Raw genomic sequence first — 23,263 nt, 5'->3', positions numbered from 1 at the left:
ATTAAGACAGCTACTTCTCTGTTAAGACACATACAGTGTGTGAGAGTGACAGAGATTTGCATTGCCAAGCTCCCACCATCCCCTTCTCTCTGTGTGGAGATAGGGTCCAGAAGTGGGGGGAGGAGGGACACCCTGATATCAGCACACCGCCCCTTCTCCCTCCCACACTCTGCACAGCAAGCAGAAGGCTCCCGGGGGCGGGGGTGCAGCTCCAAAGCAGAGGGCAGGAGCAGCAGGACAGTGGATGGAGGGGCAACTGAAGTGCCAGCACTTGGTAGCTTCCTGGCCAAACCAGTCAAGATCACCTGTCAGAGGCTCCAAGATCTACCTGTAGATCCTGATGTACAGGTTGGTGACCACTGACTTAATGGCTCTTTCACAGGTTCAATGTTATTCTAATAGGTATGGCAAGCTGGAAAGCTTTTCACTTGTAAGTTAACAGATCCACTCCTGGTGAAGAGTCACCAGTCTGCAAACAGCAACAGCTGCTGTGGGCGCCTTCAGGAACAGTCTGAATAAGGATAGGAAGAGGGGCCAAGTTGAGCTCTAGACCCAGGGAGGCATTGTCTCCTCTTTCCTTTTATACCCGCCACCTATGGATCTGCTACCAAATACGTGCCAAACCAGTCTGAGAAAATAGTTAACTGCTAAGGGTGAGAGTCAATACTGGGTTGGATTTCTGATGGAGCTGAGCATTTTTACCTCCCAATGAGGTCAGTGAAAATCAGGCCACATGTACAGGTGCCTAAATATGGATTTCAGATGCCTGTTTTAGGCCACAAGTTTGCAAATATGAAACCTGTCCTTTGTCTTTAACTGTGAAAGATGGCTTGTCTTAGCAGCTTTTGCTGGGCCTAAAAGAAGCATTCTTCAATGGAGATAAATGGCCAGCAGAGTCTACCTTAGTGAAAACTAAGCAAAGTAGACAAGGTAACTTCCTGACAGTCCATCTCACACTAAGACAGTTTCAGTCTCTCTTTCAACACATGGCTTTGGAATTGAAGATTAAAATTAATCATTCACGATTATTAGTATCAAATTCACTGAACTTTTATAATTTAATCTATATTCTTGATACATATTAATCCATATTTTAATGATTTCTCATGAAGATTTAAATGCATTACTCTGTACTCAAAGGGCTTTTACTTTGATATTAATCTATAGTTATCCCCTAATCAACAATACTTACTTTCTGCATATTATAGCAATCAGCAGTGCCATGGAACATATGAATACTAGAAGTGCAGTGAGAACTCTGTAGACCTTGGAATCCACTGAAGTCCTCAGCTGGTCTTTTCCTGGATTTAAAAAAAAAAGAGAGAGAGATATTTTTTTTTTCTTTGAAAAAAACACACTGGGTAAAATTCTTCCAATAGATAAGCTCTTGGAACCAAACTGACTTCATTCAGTGGGTTTATACAAGATCATAATTTCTTTCTCTTTCTCTCTCTCAAATCTTTTATACCTATGGCTGGGGAACAAGCTGTAACAAATTAAGCTTCACAGACTTCTTCCACATAGTTAGGTCTATATTTATGCACAGAAGAAAGCAAGCTAAAAATTGGCATGAATCAGGGCCAAAGTCATTATCAGTACAAAGCACTCTCCTATGTTAACCTACTGAGTTGTGCAATTGCACCCAAGAGCCAACATGTCTGAGTATGCAATAAAGACACAGCTTGCTTATGATCGTGGTCACAAATAACTTGCTTTCCGTTAAACCACCTTTCAGTTAATAATATTAATCCTTTTAAGTCAGGAGTTGGATTTTCCTGGCTTAATAGTCATGGCCAATAAAACATGCAGTGAGACCACCAATTTTTCTTTGAAGTCAGTTGTTTATTGTCCCTCAGGCAGAAGTCCCTGCTCCAACTACTGGGGAGAAGAAACATGTATCAAGGGAAATATTCCTATTTGACAAAGATGTCCCTAATGTCATGTTTCATCACTCAGAGCTATATAAGGAAAACATTTAACACTTGAACATTTAGATTTTTAAAGTTCAAAGATTGCCTGCTACCCATATGTCTATGAGAACTGCACACAACCTATATCAAGGTGACAGAATGACTGTACCTGGATAATTGAAAGGACTGGTCAGCAGAACAGTATTCAGGTTTCCAGAAAAAATATTATTCAGCTTCAGTACAGATTCTTTTCTGTGAAATAAAGGACTAAATGTCTAAGCCTGCAGATCTTTATTTATGTGCGTAGTCACCCTGTAGTCCTTGGGACGATGGATGTGGATTATCATATGAAAAATAACTGTGGGATGGGGGTCCTGTACTGTTGCAGTTCAGAGACCGGGGCAAACAGGTCCATATGCAAGAATTTCTGTGCGGGGAGGGTGTGAGCCATGGAGAGGGGCTGGTGCCTGCCCTACACCCGTGGGCCAGCGCTGCCCCCAGCCTTACTCCTGGTGGAGGGAGGAGGGAAATCAGCCCCAGCCTTTCCCTGGCCTGCTAGAGCATTTGGGGGATTGTGGAGGGGGGCTGCGTTTGCACGCTTTGCACCTCCCCCACGTATGGGTCTGGCAAACTGTGTGCATATTAAATACCGTCGTTGATGTAACTAGTTTTAAAAAAATTGGTTATAATTATATTTCCAAAAAATGAGGTCAAAGAATGTAATGCTCTGTCCTGGCCAGCCGTACTCCATGCAAGTTTGAAGGGTGGCGTGGAAAGTGTCACTAAGATGCATTGTCAACTAAGTTCTAAAACTGAAGTGAGCTATTCCTGGTTCCCTGAATGAAGTAGAATAGTCCTGAAACTTCTCTGTGTTATTTTGGTTGTGTGTGGTCCTAAATTGCCATAAAATAAGGCAGAAATACAAATATCTGATTGTAAATAGGAAAAATCTAGCAAGCTTAGCCAAAACAGTGTTTTGTCGGGAATTTCTGTGTTGGTTGGGTTTCTTCCAGATTTTAAATGAATGATTGTGGTGGTACATCAGTTTTGTCATCTGTTTGAATACGTTTCATGTTTACAAATAATTGGTGATGCAACATGTAAGCTTGCACGTTCGAGTTCTGCAAAAAACATGTGAAACCAGGTCTCTACCGCAGACTCACTGATGCGTAAACAGTTCATTGTCGTAGGCTAGATCAAATCTAATACATTCTCCACAGACAAGCAGACTAACAGTTTATCCAGTTATCCTCTGCAGATTCAGTGAGTGCCGAAGTTACCACATTTTCTACCCAAGACAATACAGTATTTCTTCATACTTTAGATAAGAAATAAGGGCCCAGTTAATGGAAGCTTCAAGAACTCATAACTGGGTCTTAACCATGGTAACTCAGATTTCGTGAATGTGGCAAATAGGGTCAATTCTGATCCCTGATCCAGTACCTCATAGCAAAGTTACACAAACTGAGGGGGGGGGGGAAGGGGAGAGATGCAGAATGTATTCGGGGTGTGAGAAGGAGAGGGGTATCTGGTGGCTGGGCATCTATCTATGAAGGTAGTGCTGCTACCAGTAGCAGTGGAGAAGAAAGGGTGGCATGGCATGAAATTGCCATCATTATTTCTGCTCTGCTGCTGCTGGCATGGCCTTCAGAGCCTCTGCCTAGCCAAGAGCCACTGCTCCCCACTTTGTTTTCAGAGCTGGACTGCCATAAACATACTTTGTAGTGGATTTGGGGTGCAGGGGGCCATAACTACTACAGAAAAAAAAGGGAGGCTTCAATCAAATAAGTTTGAGAACCATGGCTTATAGGAGCTCTTTCAGTGAGCCGAATTTGGTCAGAGCCTTGCACTGCTTTGGCCCCATGTCTGAAGGATACTGTGTTACCAGGAGCAGGTGAAGGTACCCACAAAATCATTAAGGCCATTAATACATTAATGTTCACTAGAGAATAGGTATAAGGATGTTGGAGAGTTTGGTAAACAGGAGAGAGCAAACTGAAGAACTTTTTTTTTTTTTTTAAGAAAATCAGGAAGTAAAGAAATGTAACTCCAGAGATAAGAGTGAGAGGAGATGGCTGAGCACAAACAGTCGATAATGTGTCATGATAAGATAACTGCTACTTTTATGAAAACATGTTCCGCAATCAGGAAATGCAGTGTCAAGTGGATCACATGAAGGCATTAATGTCTGCCAAAGATACTAACCTTCACAGACCCAATGGGAGTTCAGGTAACTTCTAATAAGGTGCACCTGACCTTACGATTTGCTCTGGCGTTTGGCATTAGCACACCAGAACCCATATCACATGGGTGTGGCAAGCACATTTCAAATGTAAAGAAATATATCAGCTAGTAGGGCATGCTGATATTCTCTGGTGTGATGGATCTCAGACCCAGGTGTGCCAACTTCAAGCAAGCGTCATGTCATGTGGAGAGTAAAATTGTGCCAGGCTAATAATAATATGGAGACACCTAAGGAACTGCAGGTTACTACAAGAGGTAGTTTTGGTACTACAAGAGGTGACCTTCATTTACCTGATTCAGTATTGTCCCCTTGCTCTTCCACTGTCAGTAGGCAGGATGGAGCACTATATTGCCTCCTAGAACCCTCATGTCATAGGTGCCAAGTAAGCACAGCTCTCACTGAACCATACCCACAACTCTTTGAAATCAATGAATCCTTTTCAACCAGCTCTAAAATTCGAACCAGAGAGTTACACTTTCTGGCTCTTCTGTATTAACAATAGCATGGCATCGTGTTCACAACTCCATGTTCGCTTTTATTAAGCTGTACTTATTGATTTTTTTTAATTACAAGCTGAATTTGTATCTATTTTAAAGCGTCCCTTCAAGAAAACTCTTCAAACAAATGTTTCAAGTATCCACATGCCTCTTTGAGGATGACCCACAAATAGCAAAGAATAGCAACAATTAAAAGAGTCAGTGTATATCCTCAGATACATTTGTATGGCTTTCATCAGGGGTACAAGTGCCCCAGGGGCCCAACAATTCGAAAAGGCCTGAGGCTCTCAGCCACCACTGCTGTTACTGTGGCAGCAGTGGTGGCTAGATCCCCGGGCCGTTTAAATTAACACCTGATCCCCACACAGCACGCTCTGGGCGACACTGAAGGCTAGGGGTAGGTGTGGCATTCTCCAGGTGGTACTGAGGCTGCCTAAGGAAAGCTAGCTCCAGCCCCACCCCTTAAGGGGACACAGAGCCTGCCTCCCCTCCCATCTTGCCCAGGGGCCCAACGAGTCTATTGACCTCACCAGCATTCATTGAAGTTAATGGTAGATGTACATTGCTTTAACGGTGTCCCAGGCCTCTGTGTGTCAGAAACTGGGAATGGGCAACAGGAGGGTGATCACTTGATGATTATCTCTTCTGTTCATTCCCTTTGGGGCACGTGGCATTGGCCACAGTCAGAAAACCAGATACTGGACTAGATGGAACTTTGGTATGCCCCGGTATGACCATTCTTAACTTCAGATGCACACGCTTAAACAGAATTTAACCTTCAGTTACATATGCACTAAAATAACTATTAGACAACAGACATTTTGGTTCTTACCAATATAAAGAGGTTCAGTCCAGTCACTCCAGAATCCTTTCCCACACCATGACTGAAGATTAGCTCTTATCTGTATGGAGTTTCTACAGGTGTCATCAATCGTTAAACTGAAACTGTTTAACTTAGTTTTCAATATCTGCTAAAAACAATGCAGCTCTGTCACAGAGTTCTTAAAACAAATAAGGTCAAGACAGCAGGTTACATTGCTTCTGTTATTAAAATTCAAAAATGATTTACAATATTTACTTATGCATAAATACAACCATTGTTACAAAATGATTTATTGTGTTTGTTCTTTTTGTAAACTAATTTTAATGGTCTAAAGATGGATACCAAAACTTGATTTTCAAACAAAACCTTGATATTTGTTGCTCTAATTTTGCACCTGCAATGAATTATCTCCACCAGCAATTCATTCTGGCTGAATTTTTCATCCTGATGAATCTAGGTCCAGCCTGTCAGATTTATACATGCATAGCACCTTTGAAAATCCAACATTAAGAATCATAAATTGGGCTAGTTAAAAAGCCCAATTTAAGACTCTTAATGTTGGATTTTCAGAGTTGCTAAGCACCCACACCTTTGACAGACTAAACCTAGATGTGTCAAGATGAGCATAAAAAAAAAAGGATGAATATTTTATATTGTTGCCTTAGGCTACATCTAGACTGCCCCCTCTTGCTCAAGAGAATATGCAAATGAAGCAAAATGGTGAATGAGCTGCCATTTTGCGCAAGGGGCTTTTGCGCACAGCTACTTTTTAAGCAAAACCCCTTTCTTACGCTGCTCTTCCTGAAAAAAGCGGCAGACCAGCTCTTGCATATTCTCTTGTGCAAGAGGGGGCAGTCTAGACATAGCCTTAGTGTTTTCCAAGTTAAAAACGTGGGTACAATTCATGGTAAGATCCAAAAATGTGCTCTGACAAGAAAACTGACAAGAAAACTGATTTTAAAATTAGGAGTTAAATCCTTGCCCCATTAAAGTCGGTGGGAGTTTTGCCACTGATTTCAGTGAGTCCAGGATTTGACCCTACGTCTCTACATTTTAGAGGATGGTACCTGGAGTTTTGGTTTCATGCATCATTTAAAACTCAAAAGTTCTCAATGAACCAAAAGATTTTTTCACTAGATTACATATGACTATATCCTGAATATATAAGAAAGACAATTCATTGGTGAATTCTGTATAGAAATACCTCAATTTTTAACAAGCAGTTACCTGTTGGTCATCTCTCTTACAGTTGTAGATATTAAGTTCGTATTCAAAACATTGCTCGAAGAGAGAAGAAGCCGGATTTTTCCACTTGACCAGACAATTGTTTTGTTTTAAAACCACAGTGACATTTCTGGGAGGATTCACTTTCTCTACAAAATTAAAAAAAACAGTAAAGTCTTAGCCATAAAGCAATTCTCATGACAGAGTGTTGTTCAAAGATTGGCTAAGGTTTGGACCTGGTTGAATTTACAGCCCATGAGTTTCACTTTGAGTTTGCTGTATGGTAGAAAGAGGGTTAAGAGAACAGAATAGATTAGCAGAAAAATGAACACTGAGAAGTAGGTAAAGCCACTGATCACATATATAGTAGCCCAATGTCTGAGAGTCTGTAACACTGAAATGCTGGCTGTTCCCCCTGGGTGGCCCCTGCTGCATGGGGAGTGCGTGGCCCAAACGTCCGCTTGCGCCGCTTTCTCCCCCGCGGCAGCCTGGCTGAGCGGCGCAGAAGTCAGTCGAGTGCCACGGCGGGAGGGGAAGAGGAGCAGGGCGGTGACGTACATGGCCAGAGGGCGGGGCCAGGATGTGTCCATCACCGCCCCCCTTCGCCTCCTGCCATGGCGTTCGGCTGACTTCTGCACCGCTCAGCTGGGCCACCGCGGGGGAGCCCAAATGGACGCTTGCTCCCCCGTGGCAGCCCGGCTGAGCAGCACGGAAGTCAGCCGAGCGCCACGGTGGGAGGTGAAGGGGGTTGGGGCAGTGACCATTTGGGGGCCATTTGGGCTCTGCGGTCCCCCGAGTGAGAGGCGGAAGGGGGAGGAGAAGAGAAAGAGAGACAGAGAGAGGCGGAAGATGGAGGAGAGCTGAGAGAGAGAGAGGGGGAGGCAGTAGGAGGAGGAGAGAGAAAGAGACAGAGCGAGAGACCGAAGGCTCAGGAGAGAAGACCGACTTGGAGGAGAGACCTGAAAATCCCGTCTTATGACGGGCTAATTGGCTAGTATATTAATAATAACTAGAAATGACTGAGAAAATTATCTCCTTTTGTTAAAATTCTTTACAAGATTTTTTGAAATAAACTTTTAATTATTTCATGCCATGCAAGATTTGACAAAGAGGAGGTAAAAAGCTTTTTTCATGAAAAATAGGTCTTGTTGCTATAACTTTTTCCCCACTCTTCATCCTCCAACAGCCTGTGCCGTCAGATATCATTTCATCTTGTCTGATCTTAGGGTTGGATCATGCCCCCTATAAGCTGCTCTCCATACACAGATCTTGCCTCTTCTGTGCCAAAGATGCGTCTACATGTTTTGCTGAGTCCATCTGCATTGTAAGCCCTTTCCATTTTTCAGCATCTTTTTGGAAATATGGTGACTGGAACACAATTCTTCCAGACCTCATGTTGCCATAAAGGTTCTGAAAAACTGAAAGATGTTCAGAGAAGAGCATCAAAACTGATTATGTGGATACTCCTAAGAAGTAAGTTTAAACAGTTAAATATGCCTTTCTGAAAGCGAAGTATGAAAGGAGATGTGATAAAACTACAGCTAAGTGAAGGATATAAAAATTAAGATAAGAAAGGAATTATTTAAGAGGATCCCAGCACTATAAACTAGAGCAAAAAGGTGGCAGTAGGAAAAGGAAAATTAACCTGAATATGAGGAAAGGCTCCTTTCTAACAAAATGTATTAAACTGTAATAAAAAGTGGTAAAAGCTGTATTGCTTAAGACATTTAAAGCTAGACTGGATAAAGCAGTAAAAAATATTATGGGAAATCATATGCTGGCAGACAGATATATTAGATGAACCAATCACTCTTTTCTTTATCTTATTTTTATTGTACTACAATTTAAACCAAACTGTTAAAATCACACTCAGTTAAAATATTCATATTTCACCTGATTCCACTCTTACAATTCCAATTTCAGAAAATATCCATGCAAAACCCTAAATTGGACCATGGATTAGCCAAAATATCAGTGAACTTCAGCAAATTTTTAGAGATTTTAATGCCAGACTTTTTAAAGCTTTCACTGCAAACGTTTCACAAAGATTTAAGAAGTTATACTTATATTTAAATATGTAAAAAATGAAAATATTTACTCACCAATGGCCTTTTGATCAAATAACTGTTCATAAGGTTTAATTGCAGTATATTTGCTTGACCCATTAATGTGTATGATGACTTGGTCAAATCCACTAGTCTTTATATAAGTGTGTGAAATTTGGCAACCAATATTTCTTCCCCATTTGTCTTTATTATATTCTTGACACTCTTCAGTGTAGCCATTATACCTAAATTAGATTAGTTTGTAAGACATTATTATCTGAAAGAAACTAATAATTAGTAAAAATAGAAGCAGACACTTACCTGTAAAATAGAAAATATTTTGTGTCTTTTGGGGCTGCTTGGCCAGCAAGCCAGGTGCAATGAAGAGATGCAGTGTTATTAATGCTGGTGTAAATCATACAGGACAAGTTAGCGACAGAGGTCTCAACAGCACCTATACCACCAAGAATACATAAAAGTTCGCACTTGTAAGGTAAGAAATGCTAAATATTTACTAGCATGATGACTAGTAAATATTACGACTCATGAGTCTTAAATAAAATAAAATACAAATAATTACAATCTTTGTTTCTTCTATATGTTTACATTTGATCTAATATGTCTGTATCAAAATATTTATATAAGATTGGGATATCTCATTACTCCTGCGTGGTGAAGCACTTCAATACAAACACTACAAATATTTTTATACCGCGGGACATCACCATGTATTCCGTGCATGCCCCTCAGTTACAGGAAAAACGTTTTAGGAAGTTTTAAAATATTTTCTCTTAGCCCCATTCACTTGAAGAAATTTCTTTAAACCTCATTCCAGCAAAACATTTAAACGTGCTATTCTAAACTTGATGGTCTATTTATGAGTACGACCCTATTTTATATTACCGAAATTGCAGATCCTCCAGCTTCCACTACAGTTTTGATTGTAATGAGCTTACTTTGCACGGCCCATGATTTTGCATAGATTTTGAATGTGTAGTTAGGATTGCACTAATATTCAGTGCTATAAAACATTAAAAAAAGCTAAAGCTGCTGAACCTGATCTCTGTGAAAGTTGTGTTAAGACTTTTAGACTTCTGAATTTTATATTGCATCAGTCACTTTTTTAAAAAAATCAGTATGATATAGTTATAGTAAAATGGCTAATAAAAATAGCAGAAATAACAATACTTTTCTCTTAAACAACTAAGTCTATTATGGGGTTTTTTTTCAGATTACTACCATTAATAAATATCCATTATATCATTTCCATGACTTTTCCAAGTCTTGTTTGCAACTCAGCTGCAATTAGTTGAAGATTGTCCTATGATTCAAGTAGGGCCTTATTTATGAGCCCAAAGAGTTAAAGGTGTTAACATGATCTTGTAACTTTCCAATATTAAATAGTTTTTAAAAGTTTTAGCATTTGTTAAACAAAGACCTCTCCCTGCTTAGTACTATGGCAAACACATCATTATAAATCTCTTAAACCTGTTAAAGATACAGAAAAAAAGGGAAAACAGTTAAAGCATTTGAAATTTTAAGTATTAAGTAAGACTTTCAATTTAACAACATCCCTTATTCCCTTTTCCTTTGCCTACAGAAAGTCTTTAAAAGGAGGGGAAAAAAACTTGTTTGATAGGCTCTGAAATGGTCCTTTTGGGGGAAAAAGAGAAAAAATTAGTTGAGATGGACTGGAGAGGTTGTTGCTGTTGTTTTGCTTTATAGGAAATGGGATCAGACTTTTAAAACAATACTATTACATACAAGAGGAGAGAAAAGAACAGAAGAGATAGAAAATGCAGCTTCTGTTTCTGGTATTGACTCTCATTTTCAACTTTGCTGTAGGAGAAACACAGGCATAGCACAGTCTAATCAGCCTCTCCAAAAAATGGCAAACTTGTAACATTGTAGGACTATTTAGGCATTGCTTTTATCTGCCTCTCTGGTCAGAGACTTACCTACATGTTGAAAAATATGCAGTCTGGGTTGACTTTCATTAAACAGGAGGCAAAAGAAGAAGCATAGGAAAAGGAAGAAAGAAGGTCAGGAGGGCAAAAGACAATGGCTGCATCTACACTGGCGCTCTCTTGCGCAAATACTTTTAACGCAAGAGTTCTTGCGCTAAAGTATTTGCGCAAGAGAGCATCTACACTGGCATGTGCCTTTTGTGCAAAAGCTGTGCTTTTGCGCAAGAGCATCCCATGCCAGTGTAGATGCTCTCTTGCGCAAGAAAGCTCCAGCAGCCATTTTCGCCATCGGGGCTTTCTTGCGCAAGAAATTCCTGTCCCTGTCTACACTGCCCTCTTGCGCGAGAACCCTTGCACAAGAGGGCTTTTTCCCGAGTGGGAGCGTCAGAGTTCTTGTGCAAGAACACTGACGATCTTACATTAGACAGATCTTGCCAGTTTAGACAGCTGGCAAGATTTTGCGCAAAAGTAACCGCTTTTGCACAAAATCTGGCCAATGTAGACACAGCCATGATGTTTGGGATTTAGCCAGAGTCAGTGGAGGTTGTGATACTATCTAAGTCCCTCTCCTTAGCTAAGTCTCTTCATAACATCTTTTGGTATTAAGAGGATCACTGGTGTCACAGTATATCCCAGGGGTCCAATAGGCTTTGAGAGTGGCTGCCATGAAGATGATGAAGAAGCTTCCATGACCATGTGCCTGTTCTTCCATGTCTTAGTCAGTGCTTACTGGCAGACAACTGCTGTTTAGGCCCACTAACGGAGTGGAAGGGGAAGCGGGAGACAAAGATCTTACACATCCTGTTCAGGCCCGCCAACAGGGGTGGAGGCACAGGGAGTAATTGCTCTGGGACCCAGTGATTCAAAGGGGCCAGGGCTCCCAGTAACTGCTGGGGTATAAAATTGCTGCCTGAGCTCTTAGTGCTGACTGCCCAGCCTCACCCCTTCTACCTGAGGCCTTGCCCCTTCCAGGAGTGTGGATTTGTCCCCCCCCCCCCCCCAACACCTTGCCTCAGGGTCCGCAGAAGTTGTCAGCTCTGCTGATTACCTGATACCTCTGCCCCACTCCTTGCTCCAGCAAAATGATCACTCAACCTTGTATTGGTCAAACAAGGGTAATCTTGGCTGAAATTTAGAGTATCAAGTATCTTCTGATCTTAGGGGGTTATGTGTTGTCTAAGGATGTTAAGAGTGGGTAAGTGACTAATTGATTAGTTGATAAGAGGCCCCACTGTGGCTCTGCAGTTTAAATGTAGTAGGAGCCGGGTGCACAGGCAGCCCTGTTCCTACTGCATTTAAACTGCAGAATCACAGTGGGGGTAGGTCTCAGACTCAGCGTGAGCCAGGACTGAGCCATCCCACCTTGTGCCAAGTCTCAGACAACTTCACCTCTGTATTTTAATTGTAGTAAGAACCACCCGGGGGTCACAGTGGGGTAGATCTGGGACCTGGAGCGAGCTGAGACTGAGCAATCCCAGCTCCACCAGGTCTCCGACCTCTGCACCTCTGCCTCCCCTGCCCTCCCCCCCCCCTTCCCTGCACCACAGATATGGTGCTGGGGGGGGAGGGGAACCAGCTTTTAAGCCGGCTCCCCTCAATACCAGCTCCTACTTCCCCTTGCTTGCTGCCTCTGATACAGATATTTGACTACTCAGCTAGTTGCTTACATCCCTTAGTTGTCCCTCCTGAGGGTCAGATTCTAATATCCATACTTAGACAGAAGTGTCTTGCTCCACAGGTAGTGTTACTGACGGAAAAGAAGGGTAAGCCATGGAGTTATAATCAGGAATAAGATACTAATCAGTGTGACTAAGGGTCTTGGAATCTGGACCAAAATAAGAAGGATGTCACACAAAGCAGGGAATATGCCATCCATTTGTAGTTTTTAACATGTCTTCCATTTCATGCTTTCATTGTCTGCAGACTAGACCATAACATAAAATTAAATCCTTATTAGTACCACATCTTACCTGATGGGGGTTGGAGTTCAGCTGTAACCCAGTTACTTTCTATTTTAGAGTTGTTACACAGAAGCTGTGTTTGAAGACGTGCAGAAAAGCCATTATGAAGCACAACTGTACGGGTACTGTGAGTGGAATTGGTGGTATACTTGAAAAATAAAACAACGTATGAGTATCAAATGCAATGGAACTTAACCTAGTTTCTCACTCAGGGAGCCAGCAAAGATAGCTCTTACAGAAGTGGTCTTTAAAGGTCAATTCATATTGTACTTCAAATCATGTGAAAATACTTCAAATGTGTTGCCTGAGATATGAGAATTTCCTATTGGGAATGGATTAAATGAAGATTTCCCTGTATAGAATTTTGGTGAAACATGGACCCAAATACTATTTATATACTGGCATCAATCTGCATTAAATGCAGGGAAATCAGTGTATTAGCCCTGCCTAGACAGTCCAGAGTACTTGACACTTACTTTTTCACTCTCAGGAGTCAGAATTTCCACGTCATAACTGACATGACAGTTCTTTTGTTCTTGACCAGGGTTTGGTTTCCATTGTAAAAGTACTTCTGCTAGAGCACTGACAGTGAGAGTGAAGTTCACAGGTGGGAGAACCTGAACTGTTGATTAACAGAGAAAACAAAATAATTGATAATATAGCAATGAATATATTAATAATAGTGAATGGTGAGTAGTTCAGAGAATAGCTACTTACAATATAGGAAAATGGTTACAGGCTTAATTTAAATGTTAGATTACATTCTTTTCATTAGCTTCTTATAAAACATGTTTCTTATACTTGGGTAAAAGGCTGCAAGTTAGGTGCAAATAGATAATTAAATAGGAATTTAATTAAAAACTAACAAAGTAATCTAGTTTTCATGCAAATTTTAGCTTGAAGATCACAAAATTTAATAACCTGCTATTATATCTGGCTTGTTTAAAAAAATTAGTTTGGGGTTCTTCAAGTTGATTTAGATGGATGGATGTCTGTGAGTAGATCTCTCCTACGGTTACAATGAAATCCATGGGCATTTGTGATGGCCCAGAGCTATGCTGCCCTCCAATCGATTTGTACAATCCAGGCCTTACAAACAAGAAGGTACTGAGTTTTATCCCTGGGAAGACTATATATTACCCTATAAAAAGATAGCTAATTGAAAATTACAAGAATGTATATGTGTAGGTTTTCAAGGATTTGATTTTTATTGGTAAACAGCGTATACATCAATTTCACCAAACACATACAAACCAACAAAAAAATATTTCCATGAATACTGTATATACTCGAGTATAAGCCGAGTTTTTCAGCACATCTTTTGTGCTGAAAAATGCCCCCCTCGGCTTATACTCGAGTCAGCGCCTCGAGAACTGAGGAAAGTGAGTACGCTGGTCAGGTTCTAAGGCATCCAGGTTGTTGTATCTGTCAGGAGGTGTTATTGTTATGGACTGCGCTGTAAATTCATCATCAAAGTATCTCGTGTCAATTTCTGAGGTCTGAAAGCTCTATGTATGTGCGATGAACAGCGCACATACATAGGCTTGTTGGCTGCACAGTGACTGCCAGTGATTGGCTTGTCACTGTGCTGTGGGCAGGGGGCGGGTCCGGAGGCAGAAGCGCGGCTCGGCGCAGGCTGAAGAGAAGAGATAAGGTAAGGGGCCTGAATGGAAAGGATAAAATCCTTATGGAAAGCAGGATCTGCCCAGGGATTGTGGAAATATTTTATCCTCTGTGTCGGGGGAATGGTATATGTGGAGAGGGAGTTGCCATCTGCAAGTTTCCCTCAGCTAAAAACACGAAAACAGCTAGGAAGCCGGGACACCTGAGGAAAAGAGCTATGGGGAGCTGATTGAGCTTGGTTGCTGATTGAGCTAAGGTTGTTGTACTTTTAAAGTTACGGTATTTTTGATACCATATTGTTTTTGTTGACCCCCTTTTCCACTTACAGAGCTAGGTTATTGTTTTTCTTTGAAATAAATATTCATGTAATTTTATTGGTATCTATCTTCATTTTTTACATTTACCAGTAGCTGCCTCATTTCCTACCCTAGGCTTATACTCGAGTCAATATTTTTTCCCAGTTCTTTGTGGTAAAATTAGGTGCCTCGGCTTATATTCGGGTCGGCTTATACTCGAGTATATACGGTAATCAAGATTTACGGATAGGCAAACTAAGACACATGCCACTTGAAAACTTATTAGAGTTTGGCTTAAGGATTTTTACAAATCCACAAAGAGAGAAAAATAAGCATATAGATAGCAAAACAACAAAATATTAAAGTTTTAGGAGAAGAAAATGACTCACTTCCTTTAGCTTCCAATAAGTTTGTTTGAGATGCCATTGCTGTCCAAAGGAGAATTGGAAAAATGCTCAACACAATGGCCATATCCTCCTGGTAATCAATGCTAATCGTTATCAGCACATGCTTCAGAACCATTTCAACTTCAAAATACAAGAGGTAGCTCTTTACCTACAAATTAACACACACAAAGTTCATAGTGTAACATCTGCAGTTGCTACATATGTAACAACAAAAGTGAGAAATGATGCTTTCAACTTACAATGCTTACCCTTACTCCTTCCCATATAAGCACACATCTTGCCATTCCCAAATTTCTGTTAATCACATACCCAGAGGTTGTGTGGGAGGGGTGGGGACAGGGTGCATCATAGTCACATTCCCCCCCCCCCTCCAATTTCTGCCAGAGCTTGTTGTTCCCTACTCAGTCATATGATGTAGCTGAGTCCCCTCCTTTCATGTCAGTGCAGAGGAAGTGAACTACACTCAGAACCCTTCAGGGAGTGGCAGGAGCAACAGCTGATAGCTGCAAAGAGGAGCTGCTGCTTGCCAAGAGGGGAGACTGAGCAGAAGGGGAGGGGTGGACCTACCTATGGATTGAGCTGTTCTGGGGGTGGCTGTACTATTAAATTGTGCTCTCCCACCCACTGTCAGAAAGTACAATAGTCTCTGCACACACCACAACCCTCACTCTGCCCTCCTTCCCTTCCACGTGCTTCATTTTACCAACATACTCCCTGTCAACACTGTGATTGCTGGATGTGCAGGAGGGTGGGGGGATTTGGGTAAAGGCAATGATGGAATCCTGGCATCCCTGGGCAGAACCAAAGTTGTGGTGTGAGACCTGTTGTCTACAATCTCCCCAGAATTAGAACTGTAAGGCTACGTCTACACTGGCATGATTTTCCGAAAATGCTTTTAACGGAAAACTTTTCCATTAAAAGCATTTTTGGAAAAGCACGTCTAGATTGGCAGGATGCTTTTCTGCAAAAACACTTTTTGCGGAAAAGCGTCCATGGCAAATCTAGACGCGGTTTTCTGCAAAAAAGCCCCGATCGCCATTTTCGCAATCGGGGCTTTTTTGCGGAAAACAGTACTATGCTGTCTACACTGGCCCTTTTGCACAAAAGTCTTTCGGAAAAAGTCTTTTGCCCGAACGGGAGCAGCATAGTATTTCCGGAAAAGCACTGACGATCTTACATGAGACAGCAGGCAAGTTTTTCCGCAAAAGCAGATGATTTTGTGGAAAAACTTGCCAGTCTAGACACAGCCTAAAAGTAAAGGCTCTGCTGTTATAAAATGATCACTCATTAGAAATTACTTTCAAGCTTGTTTATGGTTTACCTTAAATGTTGGATATACCTTGCATCAGGAGCAGAATTCAAATCCTACCTTCTTGTTGCCTGATTTTTTTAGGGGTTAATATTATATTGTATGATCTGGGCTTCAGGCTCCACAATTGATCTGATCAGAAGCGAATGAGACTGCACATAGTCTTGCAAGGACCCTTGGGGTACATCTACACTGCAACGCAATTTTGAAATAACTAGAACTATTTTGAAATAACTCAGTCCGTGTCCACACAGCAGGCAGTTATTTCGAAATAGTGTCAAACTACTGTCAAGCTGGAGGACTTCTTACTCCGACTCCTGTATCAGTCATTTTATGATGAATAAGGGATGTTGGAGGAAGAGCGCTCTATTTCAAAATAAGTGCAATGTAGATGCTCCCGATTTCGAAATAAGCTATTTTTGAAATAAGCTACGCAATTGATGTAGCTCAATTTGCATAATTTACTTCAAGTTAAGCCTTGCTGTGTATATGCACCCTTGGAGAATATGTCAAGAACACTCATGCTGAGCACAGAATACAGGGTTAGAGACTTGTGTATTAAAATAAGTGGAAAAGTTAGCAAACCTGCAAAGCACAGAATCAAAAAGAAATGATACAATCCTGGGGATCCTTGAGGTATCATCCCTTGCAAAAGCTACCTAGATTAACATACACTCTTCCTTGGGGAACTGGTGGGAAGACACAAAGGGCCAACCTCATCCCTGGTGTCTGTTGATCCAAGTTCTTTAATGCTCAGATTGATGGGTGAATAATGAAGTGGAAGGGTCAAATGCAGAACAGCCAAGAAATCCAAAAGCTAAAGAAAACAAAAAGCCATGGAAAAGCTACTCCCACATGGTGGTCTGCCCTGTTAGAGGGTTGTGGTACCTTTCTGAATATGCAGGTCAGGGCCCAGCCTTTCATGCCCAAATCTAATTTCCTCAGCTACATTATTTTGAGAGTGCACATACTCTATAGGCTAACATATTCATTCATATTAATAACAGATCCATACATATTAAAGCTAATTATTTCATTCTCAAACCTGTTACCTTTGACATAAACAATTACTTCTATATTCTTGCGGTGTACCTTGTGGTTACCAATAGGTCTAGGGTTCTTTGGTAAACACAGTCAGTTCCCTAAAATCTAAAGAATAACCAATAGGCCATTTATTCATAATGAAGGTCAGAAAACTACTAATCATACGTGTGCTGTCTTCAGCTAATCCTACAGGACGCAAGCCTATAGGTTCCTTGCATTGCAGGCAGACATAATGAAGTGATGTATAATGAAAGGGTTCAATAAATGAGAACTGCGTTATAAGTAATCAAACAGCAAACCAGTAAATAAAGAGAGGCTATAATAAAACAAGCTAGCAGGCTAGTCCTATGAGCTATATCCCAGGAACTTTCATGTTTGCGTTTATTAGCAGCTATAAGAGCAGCCATTTTGTTTGTTAAACTGACATGAGAGATTACTTGAAATTGGAAGCAGATTTGGCTTAACACATGATGCTCTTCTGCAATCTATGAGAATTGCAAAGAATCATGCCATGCAATCCACATGCTTGCACAATGTCTCCAAGATCACTAACCTCAAAGGCATTATTGGTCCTGAAAAGACACACTTTCTGTGGAATTCACCATTGGCTGCAATTACTGTGGCAGCTATAAATTGATGGAACATAGGTTGATTTAAGATTGTAGTGCAGACATGCCCTAAAATGGGTTATTTAATTGTTGCCTAATCATATATATAGTGGCCCAGTGTCTGTGAGTCTGTAACGCCGAAGTGCTGGCTGTTCCCTCTGGGGGGCGCTGTTGCATGAAATGCTGGCTGTTCCCTCTGGACAGTGCTGTTGCTGAAATGCTGGCTGTTCCCTCTGGGTGGCCCGTGCTGCATGGGGAGTGTGGAGCCCAAACGGCCGCTTGCTCCCCCGTGGCAGCCCGGCTGAGCGGCGCAGAAGTCAGCCGAGCGCCACGGCGGGAGGGGAAGGGGGGCGGGGCGGTGATGTGCAGCATGACAGCGGCTTCAGGCCCCGCCCCCTGGTCGTGATCATCACCACCCCACCCTCCTTCGCCTCCCACCATGGAGCTTGGCTGACTTCTGCGCTGCTCTGCCAGGCCGCCACGTGGGAGCAAGTGGCGCAAGCGACCGTTTGGGCTCCATGCTCCCCATGCAGTATGAGGAGCATGGAGCCCAAAAAGCCATTTGGGCTCCGTTGTCCCCCGAGTGAGAGGCAAGAGTAGGAGAAGAAGAGAAAGAGAGAAACAGAGAGAGGGGCAGGAGGTGAGGAGAGCTGAGAGAGAGGGAGCGGGAGGCAGTAGGAGGAGGAGAGAGAGAGAGAGAGGCCAGAGGCTCAGGAGAGAAGACTGACATGGAGGAAAGACCTGAAAATCCCATCTTATGACGGGCTAATTGGCTAGTCTGTATGCAATGAGATAGAAATCATACCAAAAAAAATGTCTGTGTAAGAGAAGACCAAATGTGTTTTTCGAAAATATGAAATATAACATTTTAGGGATTTAACTATTGGTTAAAACAGTTAACCAGTTAAACAATTACAATTATGTCTTTTACCCAGTTAACCATTAACTGAGGTTGATCCAGTGAGCTGGGGCAAGGCAGTCAGGGCTATGGAATACAGGGGAGCTGGGATCTTGCTGGCCACGCATGGTTGAGGCTATTTCATGAGCCACTCTGGCATGGTCATGGCCAGAGTCCTATCTGCCTGCCAGGGCCTCTTCAGTCTGACTTGCCCATTGCAGGCAGGTCCCTGCCTGTGGTCTGCTGCACTCAGGTGGGCTGTGTGGATGCCAGGCCTGTCGCAACTTGGGTCCCTCTGGCTGGCCAGCAGCCCAGTGCATCCAGGACCAGCTCTGGCCTGGCCTGGCTAGTTGACTGGCAGGGTTTGGGCAGGGTCTGGTTAACTAGTAAGTAAGACTAATGCTTAACCTTTTACATTCCCTATAGCCCTTTTTTTAAATTCTGTTTGCAGATCCACATAAAGACTGTTAGTTTTAGTTTTCCAATAAACTAAAGGTACAAAAAATCTACAGACACTGGCCAGATCATTGTTCTGCTAAAATACATTCCAGTTACTGAAAAACTGGACTACAGAAGTATTAAAACACACATAAATCCTAACAAAGGGAGGTCTGAGCCTTACACGGGCAAAACAACAGTACTTACTGTTTAGTTCAGGTATTATTTAAACCAATGTAATCAGAGTATTGAACTGGATTTCCACTTATGATTACACTTATTATCTATGAGAAGTGCTTTATTATTGCATATCAGTACAGCAGTATCCTGAGATAATGTTTTAAAGAGAGCATTATACAATTTCTCTGAGTAAATGGAGAGCACAAAATAGGGGAACCTTTTTTTCAAACTTAAGTGCCTAAAATTAGCTTTCTAAAATCCCCAGCTTTTCAGATGTTCTAGAGACCCACTTCTTATTGGCTATATCTACTTTGAAATGCTATTTTGGGATACAGGAGTATCCTGAAATAGCTAGCCCATGTCTTAACAGCAAGCCTGTTGTTTAGAAATATAACGGACTTGCTATTCTGACATCCCTGTAAAACCTCATTCCACGAGAAGTAAGGGATGTTTCAGAATAGCGGATTATTTCAAATCTGGCACTATGCAGACAACGTCAAATTATGAAATAAGCTATTTTGAAATACGATTAAAATAAGAGATGCAATTTGCATAGACCAAATTGTGTATCTTATTTTGAGCTATGGTGCAGTGTAGACGCACCCTATACTGACCAGTAATTTCAGAAGGCTGACTTGGATGGAGGCTGCTAGCATTCAGGAGTCCTGCAAATCAAACCATCTATATAGTAGCCAAACGATGGATTCAGATGCCTAACACTCATGTTTGTAAATTTTTATCTTGGAGTCAAGCGATTGGGGAACTCATGTTCAGCTACTTATCCACCATGACCCCTAAATCTTTTTCAGAGTTGCTGCTTCCCAAGAGAGAATCCCCACCCCATCCTGTAACTGCAGTCTACATTCTTTGTTCCCAGGTGTACTGATTGACATTCACTGTACTAAAATGTATATTGTTTGTTTGTGCCCTGTTCATCAAACGATCCAAATCACACTGAATCGCAGAGCCGTGCTCTGTTAGTTTCCATTTCCCCCAATTTTTGTGTCAACTGGCAACTTTCTTAGTGATTTTCTTTTCTTTCCAGATCCTCCTTGAACATCATGTAAATGTGTGTCTGCACATCCCCTCTTTAAAATAAAGGTTCTTTATGGGATGGTGCAGTGTGGCTGCTGTTTTGTTTGTGAGTAATCCCTGTGTATACCATTTGTAATGGACTTCAAGCTTGATCCAAAACCTACTGAAGTCATTTGAAGTCATTCCATTATTCTTCCACCAGGTACTTTCCCTAGGACCGAAGGACACTAAGCCCTGGTCTGCACTACAGAATTATTATGGTATATAATTACATTGTTCAGGAAAATGAATAAGCCAAACCCCTGTGCAGGTAGTTACACCAACCAAAGCACTGGTATAGAGAGTGATATATCCCATTGACATAGCTAGCCCCTCTCCCAGAGATGGATTAACTAAACTGACAGGAGAGTGTTCTCCCATCATCTTATGGTGTTTTTATTAGTGACCCAGTGATACTGATGCAGTTGTCACGAGCAGCATTTTAAGTGTAGACATGCCCTAAGATTCCTGGAATCTCTATTTCCCTATTTGAACAGTTGGAGAAAAATATGATAATAATCCAGATCTGTTTACCTTGACTGAATCTTATGTTGTTTTCTCCTTGAATCCATGTTGTTTTAGCTCCAAATCTTTTCCTTCCTCATTTCTTTTCTTATTTCATACTTCATTTTTCCATTGTCCCACTACAGACAAATTAAAACTTGTAAGGAGTCATTTCCATACTCACATGATTACTAACTTTTTAGATATATTTCCTATTGTACTTCATCACCTACTGGCAGGGTCGTACATTAAATTACGTAAAATGCAATCGAACAAAAATGTATGCCATGTAGTTGTAGCAATGTTGATCCCAGAATATTTCAGAGACAAGGTGGGTGAGGTAAAATTGGTGTTAGCGGGCCACTCGATTTTGAATGGTCCTTTATACTATGTGCTATTTATGCTAAGCAAGCCTTTCCTCCTTGCATTTTGCTGTAACCCTGGTTGTCCCTTTCCCAAACTTGAGGAAGACCTCTGTGTACCTCCAAACTTGTCTCACTCTCAGACAGAAGTTGGTCCAATAAAAGATATTATCTCACCCCTCTTGTCTCCCTAATCAAACAAAATATCATTTAAAATAATTAGACAAACTGATTAGATATCTACAATAGCATTAAGTGCCTATTCACTAATAACCACAATAAATATTCACAGTGAAATAACAGGTAAATACATTTTGATTGTGTATGGTATAAAGTAAATACTGTAGAAGATGATAAATACTACCTTCCATCTTAAAAAAAAAAAAGGAAAAAAGCCAAGGTTGCAGAGAACATCTGTTAGAAATTATGGTTTTTCTTACTTATTAGCACATCTGCAGTCTAGACCATTGTCTAGGAGTTTACTGACTGGAAGCAGATTCCAGATGCTCATTTACCAGTGCAGAGAAGACAAGGGGATCTGTAAAAGGGTTACTCTTGCACTCCTCCAAAAATGTACCTTGAGGTTCCCCGCAGAATCCCAAGGGTTCACTTCAGTCTCTTTGCTCTGTTTCTATAAACTGCCTTCTGGGAAGCTTTCTCTATGTTTCTTTTATAACTCTGCTCTGTGTTTAAATGCAACTCTGAGAGGTACGTTAGCAATGATGACAGATGACTAAGTAGACGAGGGTGCAAAAAAAAAAAAAAAAAAGGAACTGTGCCTATAACCACAGAATGAAGAGCTTTCTTAATCAGTGAAATGTTTGTAGTTCTACCTATATTGATTTAACTATATACCCTACTATGGTGGGTCTATCAATAATGTGGAGTAGAGCAATATGATACTATGCACCACAATGATTTTTGTCTTTCATACAAACTGCATCCCCAAATGCTCTACAGGATTAAAGAATGCTGGCACAAAGTGACAATTAAAAGTTATAGCAGAGAAAGTGAGAAATTAAGAGGCAAAGGAAAAACATATTTGGAGAACTGATTAATAGGGAATGCAATTCTGTCCTTATCAATTAAAGGTTTCTGTAAAGGAGTAAAAAGGAGCCTAGTTTTAGGGTCAGCCTGCATTTAAAACAAGTACAGGCATAGCTATGTTGCAAGACCACCTCTGTATAGATGCAGCTACATTAACAGCAGAATACTTCTGTTGCCATAGCTCATAGTACTTGTAGAGATGATTTTCCTGCATTGGCAGAAAAACGCCTTCATAGCTATGTCACATCAGCCAGGTCTACACTTAAAAATTAAATTGGCATTCTGAGGCATGAAAAATTCACACCTCTCAGGCCACCTTTCCCCAGTGTAAATGTGCATAGGTTGATAACAGAATCCTTCCATTGAACTAACAGAGAATACCTGCAGTGACAAAATGCTAATGTGTCAACTTACTTTGCTTGAAATTTTCAGAGGAGTAGCCGAGTTAGTCTGTAACAGGAAAAACTTAATAAACAACAAATAGTCTAGTAGCACCTTAAAGACTAATAAAACACGTAGATGGTATCATGAGCTTTCGTGGGCACAACTCACTTCTTCAAATGAAGATTTAAAATAGTGTTCTCCTAGTTCAACAGCTGCCTGAAGATTAGTATGAACTTGTATTTATTTATGGGAATTTTTTACTGAATGCAATTATAAATTCATTATAATTATTTATTAAATATACAGTTTGTTTCTTTTGTTATCATGGTTTGTTTGGTTGGGTTTTTTTTTCACTAAGTAGCTGAAGTCATGACATTGCTGTTCCTTTCTCTTGTGTGTGATGTTTTCCCTGGTTAT

General features: G+C 41.2%; 1 protein-coding gene across 4 annotated transcripts in view; it reads right to left on the bottom strand.

The window, feature by feature from the left end:
- Window positions 1-22,131, bottom strand: part of IL5RA (interleukin 5 receptor subunit alpha) — a 33,036-nt gene extending 10,905 nt beyond the window's left edge. The window contains exons 1-11 of one of the 4 annotated variants that reach the window (XM_075938693.2): window positions 21,856-22,131; window positions 21,084-21,193; window positions 16,981-17,124; window positions 14,981-15,146; window positions 13,149-13,294; window positions 12,682-12,820; window positions 9,066-9,198; window positions 8,802-8,989; window positions 6,703-6,848; window positions 5,485-5,620; window positions 1,193-1,301 (exon numbers count right to left, since the gene is read on the bottom strand). In XM_075938693.2, coding sequence (XP_075794808.2) covers window positions 1,193-1,301; window positions 5,485-5,620; window positions 6,703-6,848; window positions 8,802-8,989; window positions 9,066-9,198; window positions 12,682-12,820; window positions 13,149-13,294; window positions 14,981-15,113 — 1,130 coding nt within the window. In that variant the 5' untranslated portion in view covers window positions 15,114-15,146; window positions 16,981-17,124; window positions 21,084-21,193; window positions 21,856-22,131. The remainder of the gene's footprint in view (window positions 1-1,192; window positions 1,302-5,484; window positions 5,621-6,702; window positions 6,849-8,801; window positions 8,990-9,065; window positions 9,199-12,681; window positions 12,821-13,148; window positions 13,295-14,980; window positions 15,147-16,980; window positions 17,125-21,083; window positions 21,194-21,855) is intronic. The other 3 variants (XM_089781236.1, XM_089781235.1, XM_089781237.1) reach the window with 3 other exon arrangements.
- Window positions 22,132-23,263: the final 1,132 nt, after the last annotated feature.

Source organism: Pelodiscus sinensis, chromosome 11 (genome assembly GCF_052426305.1).
Source record: "Pelodiscus sinensis isolate ZL-2025 chromosome 11, ASM5242630v1, whole genome shotgun sequence".
Taxonomy (NCBI): domain Eukaryota; kingdom Metazoa; phylum Chordata; order Testudines; family Trionychidae; genus Pelodiscus; species Pelodiscus sinensis.
This window is presented reverse-complemented; position numbering and strand designations above follow the sequence as displayed.